Source organism: Impatiens glandulifera, chromosome 1 (assembly GCF_907164915.1).
Source record: "Impatiens glandulifera chromosome 1, dImpGla2.1, whole genome shotgun sequence".
Lineage (NCBI taxonomy): Eukaryota > Viridiplantae > Streptophyta > Magnoliopsida > Ericales > Balsaminaceae > Impatiens > Impatiens glandulifera.
This window is the reverse complement of record NC_061862.1, coordinates 104,787,318-104,793,061: the sequence shown is the minus strand read 5'-3', so window position 1 is coordinate 104,793,061 and position 5,744 is coordinate 104,787,318. Positions and strand designations below refer to the sequence as shown.

The following is a 5,744-nucleotide window of genomic DNA, read 5'->3' as shown; positions in this document are numbered from 1 at the left end:
CTCTAAGAATACTGTTAAAAAGCCATGTCATTGAAGAAGACTGACTTAAATATCGATATGATCAACTAAAGTTAATGGAGGATAAGAGGTTTAACGCTCTATGTAAAACACAAGTCTACCAAAAATGAATTTCAGACACCTTGATTAGAAAGGTAAAACTCATAAACCTTAAAGAAGGTGATTTGGTTCTTAAACGAACCCGAAACTCCTAGATCCTAGGGAAAAATTTCGTCCTTAATGGGAATGACCATTCTAATCAAGAAAATCATCTCTAAAGGAGTTGTCTACCTATCTACTATAGAGGATGGATAATTTATTGCAGTAAGAAATCTCGATGCGCTTAAAAGATATTTTGTATAATATTAAGCTATGCGCAGAACGGTTCTAAGCTCGACCTTGAAAGGAGCTTATTTTAACATAATCCAATCCCAAATTTTGTATAACTTGCACCATGGACAGAGGACTCATGTCCGAGCTACGATAGATCTAATTATGCTCAATGCATAAAAATAAAGGAGAGAAGATATTTGGCAAGCTGTAAGTCTATAGGCCTGGTCTTAAATAAATAAAAGCTCATAGTCCCTTCCATGAAAATCTTTTAAGAAAGGAAGAAAACATTGATCCCAACCTGAAATAAATGTGACGGAATTTAAGAAACAAGTAGGGAAAATCAAAGAGAATTGCTTACAACCGAGTGATATTCTCAGAAATAAAACCAATGATTTCATAATAACTACAATGGAAAGGATATTGGTCATAAGTTCTTTTTTGTTTGTAATCAATTATACAAAGAGTAACTCTTCATAAAAGGTTTTTGAATAAAAAGAACCAGAATAAACCTCACAAAAACAAGGCCAAGAGCCATAAATTGAGAAAGGAAACCTCATCACTCATTGTTGAAGAAAATAGAGGTTTGAAACTCAATTCTTGGGAAAACAAAAACCAGAACATTGAAAATGTTAAAAAGAGAACCGAAATAAACACTAAAAATCTCTCAAAACAATGTTTATGTGTTTGTTGAGGTATTAAAATCACCATTCGTGCTCACTCAGACTTTAGTCTTAATTGTTGCGGCAAGAGTAGAATGTTCTGATTCTACCATATACACCTCGGAAACTAAAAAACGACTCAAAGAGGTTGAGGTATTGAATCACCATTCGTGCTCACTTAGAGTCTAGTCTTGATTACTACGTCAAGAGTAGAATGTATTGATTCTACTAGATATAACTAAAGTCAACAAAAGAAAAAAAAGAAAAATGGTAAATAAAAATTCAAAGAAGAAAGTTGATAAATCAATCTAAAAGATATTTTACGATAAGTGGACTTTAAAAAATGTGGTTCAAGGTCAAGAAACCAAAAAAAATTGCACCTATGTTAAAACAACAGAGTTTTGACCATATTCTTTGAGAGTTGTGATTTTGGATAATCATTTGTACACAATATCGAATTTATAGTTGATATCTCAAAAAATGGGGAAAAAGAAATCTAATTCCTTGATAAATGAAAATTCATCACAAAGGACATGAAGAGGTACTATTTAGAGCCCGACCCCAAAAAATTTCAAATCCGAAAACGTCATGATTTGTTAAAAGCATCAAGGTCCATACCAATCTCGAAAAAAGAGATATAATGATAGGAATGGGGAATAAAAAATGTCCCATTATCTAAAAAACATGAGTCACTTGTTCATAAACAAAATTTGAAAACGTCGACTAACGGATTTCAACTAGTTGTGAAGGTCATTTTAAAAAGAGAAGAGAAAAAGAATTATGTTGACATATTCCCTTAAAAGGCAAGAGCCAAGACAGATACTGTAGAAATAAATAAGTAAATCGAGTCTAAAAACCACATCTCTCGATAGGTATCTAAACCTTATATGTCGATAAGTACCTAGACCATTCGTATATGATCTTCTAAAACCTATCTATCGATAAGTACGAGACATCAATTTTACACGATTTTTTCCAAAATCCCTATATTTCAGTACGTATCCAAACCTTATCTGTTAATAAGTGCCGAAATCATTTGTACATGATTCACTAAAAGCCTATTTGTCTATGGGTACGAGACATTGTTTTTACACTATTCCGTCCAAAAACCGTATCTTTCAATAGGTATCAAAATCTTATATGTCGATAAACACCGATATCATTCGTACAAGATCCACCAAAACCTATATGTTGATAGGTACGAGACAATGTTGTTACACAATTCTGTCCAAAAACCCTATCTTACGATAAGTATCAAAATCTTATTTATCGATAAGTATCGAGATCTTTCATACATGATCCGCCAAAACTTATTTGTGAATAGGTACAAGACATCGTTTTTACACGATTCCGTTCAAAAACCCTATCTTCTGATATGTATTAAAACCTTATCTAACAATTAGTAACGAGATCATTCGTACATGATCCGCCAAAACCTATATGTTGATAGGTACGAGACATCATTTTTAAACGATTCTGTTCAAAAAAACATATTTTTTGATAGGTATCAAAACCTTATATGTCGATAAGTATTGATATCATTCGTACAAGATCCGCCCAAACCTATATGTCGATAGGTACAAGACATTATTTTTACACGATTCCGTCCAAAAACCATATATTTCGATAGATATCAAAACCTTATCTATTGATAAGTATCGAGATCATTCGTACATGATCCGCCAAAACCTATCTGTCAATAGGTGCGAGACATCATTAGATACGATTTTGTCCAAACACTCTATCTCTCGATAGGTACGAGACATCGTTTTTACACGATTCTGTCCAAAAAAATTTGATAGGTATCCAAACCTTGTATGTCAGCAAGTATCGAGATCATTTGTATATGATCCAATCAAAACCCTATATCTTGATAGATATTTAAATCCTATCCCTCGATAGGTTTCAAACCCTATCCCTCGATAGATACATAAACTATATCCCTTGATAGGTATTCAAATCATATCTCTTGCTAGGTATCCAAACCCTATCTTTTGATAGGTATTAGAGATCATACCTACATGATTAACAAAGTATTTATAATTGGGATATTTTTTAAATTAGATGTGAACTCAACTTTATATATTTTATCATGAACAAACTCCTGGATTTATAAGATCCATAATATCCAAATTTGGTTACCAGAATCTTCAAACAACAAATATTTGAAGGAAGCAAATCAAGTAGGTTATTATATGATTATACAACCTTAATTATGATAGTTTTCTTTAATAAACAAGATAAATTGAAAATAAAAGCTTACAATCGACCACAATCATATTTAGAGTGACTGCTTACATCGCGAAAAAGAACCCTCATAACAAGTATGAGGAATATCTTAACAAATAATGGTAGACCTTGAATCAACATACCGGTAACATAGGTCTGAGTAGACAATCCCACCAACCTTCTCCTTCTTTCTTTAATATAATCATCCATAGCTTCTCCAACTCTCTTCTTCATCATCTCATCTTCCATTTCACCTCCTAAACCTGCCTTACTCAATCGCCTAGCCAACACGATTGCATCTTCCAAACCGGCCGATCCTCCTTGTCCAAGAAAAGGACCCATCACATGCAAAGCATCACCCGCAACGGTAATGGTTCCTTTTCGAAAGCTTCCGAAAACCAAATCCCACGGCGCCCTGTATTTGAGGCTATGAGTGAAAGAAATCGACTCAACTTCACTCGTCTTGATCATTTCTATCACCTCTTCAGGGAATTTGTTAACCGATACTAATTCAGAAATTTTCTCTCTTACAAGCTCTTGATTGTCTTTCCATGTTTCTTCAACTGCAATTATAAAATAAAACTTTCTGTTAGGCAATACTTTTTTAACTTTTTCTATCTGAGGGATTTTAAATTTTATGTTTAAAATTAAATAAAGTAAAGTATGATTTTTTTTAAATACCTTGAGGAGAGGATGATTTGAAAGCTACAAACCAATAAACATATTGTTCATCAATTGGTATTCTTCCAATAAGAGTGGAAGAATCGTTTTTCCTCCATCTTATGAATTCATGCTTAAAGGTATGACCTTTCGGATAATTCGTCAAACCTCTTACAGAAGAATGTGAAAATTGTTTAATAGGCTTCAAACCGACGAATTTTCCAATCACTGATCGACCTCCATCGCAACCTATTACTATCTTGGCTATGATGGTTTTTCCGCCAAGAAGATGAAGAATAGGGAAATAACTAGTGGAGGAATCCAATTCAATAGAGATAACACTACAACCGAACCGTATAGTTCCAAAGGGCAATGCGTCCGCAAGTGCATTTATTAGATAACCACGCTTCACGCATCGAGTTTCACCAACCCTGATAAAGTTGTTCTTTTTCTTTTAATCAATGTATAAATGAAGAGAAATAATTGGGGGAGAAAATTTGAGGGAGGAATGGGGATAGAATGATTTGGCGCAATTTGATTAGCCAAAAAAATAACAAAATTTCTCTCTATTCTCTCTCTCCTAACCTTTTATCATTTTTTCAACTAGTGTAGTGACACATCATTCATTCCTCATTCTCTCCCCTATAGCTCCTCATAAATGAATAATTGTGAATGAGAGCGAAATAATTTATATAAAAAAATGGTGCCAACAAAGAATCCGTATATAATATTTAGAGAAAATAAAAAGAGTTAATCGATATTCACGTTAGTTTTTTTAATTATACTATAATTCAACTTTATATAAATAAAGAGATAATCATGTTAACATAATTCAAACTTAAGTTAAATTGATTCATTAATAATAAGATAACAAATCTAATATGATCATGGTGCTTTAAATGAAATTGGAACTTAGAACTACCATAATTGGGTTATCTATTTGTCTTTTTAAATAGAAAACACCAATTTATTTAATAAATAAATTCTAATCATTGGTTAATAAAAAAAACGTTCATAAATTTCCTTAGAAATAATGAATGAATGCCTTTAATATAGAAGAGATTACCCGAGTGGGAATTCTTTTTGGATACCATCGTCAAGGGATATCATAAGAGACCTGTAGATAAGATCAAAGTGACCTGAATTAGAAAACGTCTGTTAATTAAGAGATTTGAAGTTGATCTATGTTACCTTTGAATAAGAACCGCGGTTTGTCGAAGGTGGTCGGAGACAGAAAGGCCAAGTTGATCAAGGGCTCTCCAACCATTGGCTAAGATTCCAATAGCTCCACCTTCATCTCTCAAACTATCTCCTCTTTCAAGAACCACACTTTTTATACCTTTTCTGTTTATTTAGTTACATACACCCGATTTTAATATGATGAATTTACAGAAGAGAAAGAAAGATAGAGATAGATAGATAACCGGTGCAGGGCAAGGGCGGTGGCGAGGCCAGAAATCCCGCCGCCAACGATCACTATTTGATGTTCTTCAGCTCCTTCCATCTCTCTTTCTCAGTTTGTGCTCAAAGTGATTTATTCTCATACCTAACGCTTTTAAATATTAGAGAAATGATGAAAAGATATTTTGGAATAAGGAATAACACAACATGCTGATTGATTAAAAAAATAAATAAATAAATTTTACTATTTTTTTATCTTTTTTTCACATTTTTACTATTCCCTTTAAAAATAGTAATCGGTAATAATTTTAAAAATGTATAAAATATATTTTTGATAAAAAAATTTAGAAGATATTAATGTATAAAGGATAAATAAAAAGTAATAATGTTAAATAAAGTAATAAAGTAAGGAAAGAGTAGAGTAAAAAAATATTGGTTAGATTAGAGTTATTTAAGTAAACCTAA

The 5,744-nt window shown here is 32.3% G+C and overlaps 1 protein-coding gene across 1 annotated transcript; it reads right to left on the bottom strand.

The window, feature by feature from the left end:
- Positions 1 to 3,162: 3,162 nt before the first annotated feature.
- LOC124919484 (monooxygenase 1-like) lies at positions 3,163 to 5,407 on the bottom strand. Its single transcript, XM_047459730.1, has 5 exons — positions 5,303 to 5,407; positions 5,070 to 5,222; positions 4,945 to 4,995; positions 3,900 to 4,309; positions 3,163 to 3,781 (listed from the first exon to the last, which is right to left on the bottom strand). Exons 1-5 carry the CDS (start codon positions 5,380 to 5,382, stop codon positions 3,249 to 3,251), a joined length of 1,227 nt encoding a protein of 408 aa, XP_047315686.1. The 5' UTR covers positions 5,383 to 5,407; the 3' UTR covers positions 3,163 to 3,248.
- Positions 5,408 to 5,744: the final 337 nt, after the last annotated feature.

What these genes read in the sequence shown, in the direction of transcription:
- LOC124919484 (XM_047459730.1), bottom strand. Translation starts at nt 5,382, where the DNA reads ATGGAAGGAGCTGAAGAACATCAAATAGTGATCGTTGGCGGCGGGATT. An exon ending in ACCGCCCTTGCCCTGCACCG is followed by an intron (nt 5,223 to 5,302) that starts GTTATCTATCTA and finishes CTAAATAAACAG; the next exon opens with AAAAGGTATAAAAAGTGTGG. An exon ending in CAAAAAGAATTCCCACTCGG is followed by an intron (nt 4,310 to 4,944) that starts GTAATCTCTTCT and finishes CAACTTTATCAG; the next exon opens with GGTTGGTGAAACTCGATGCG.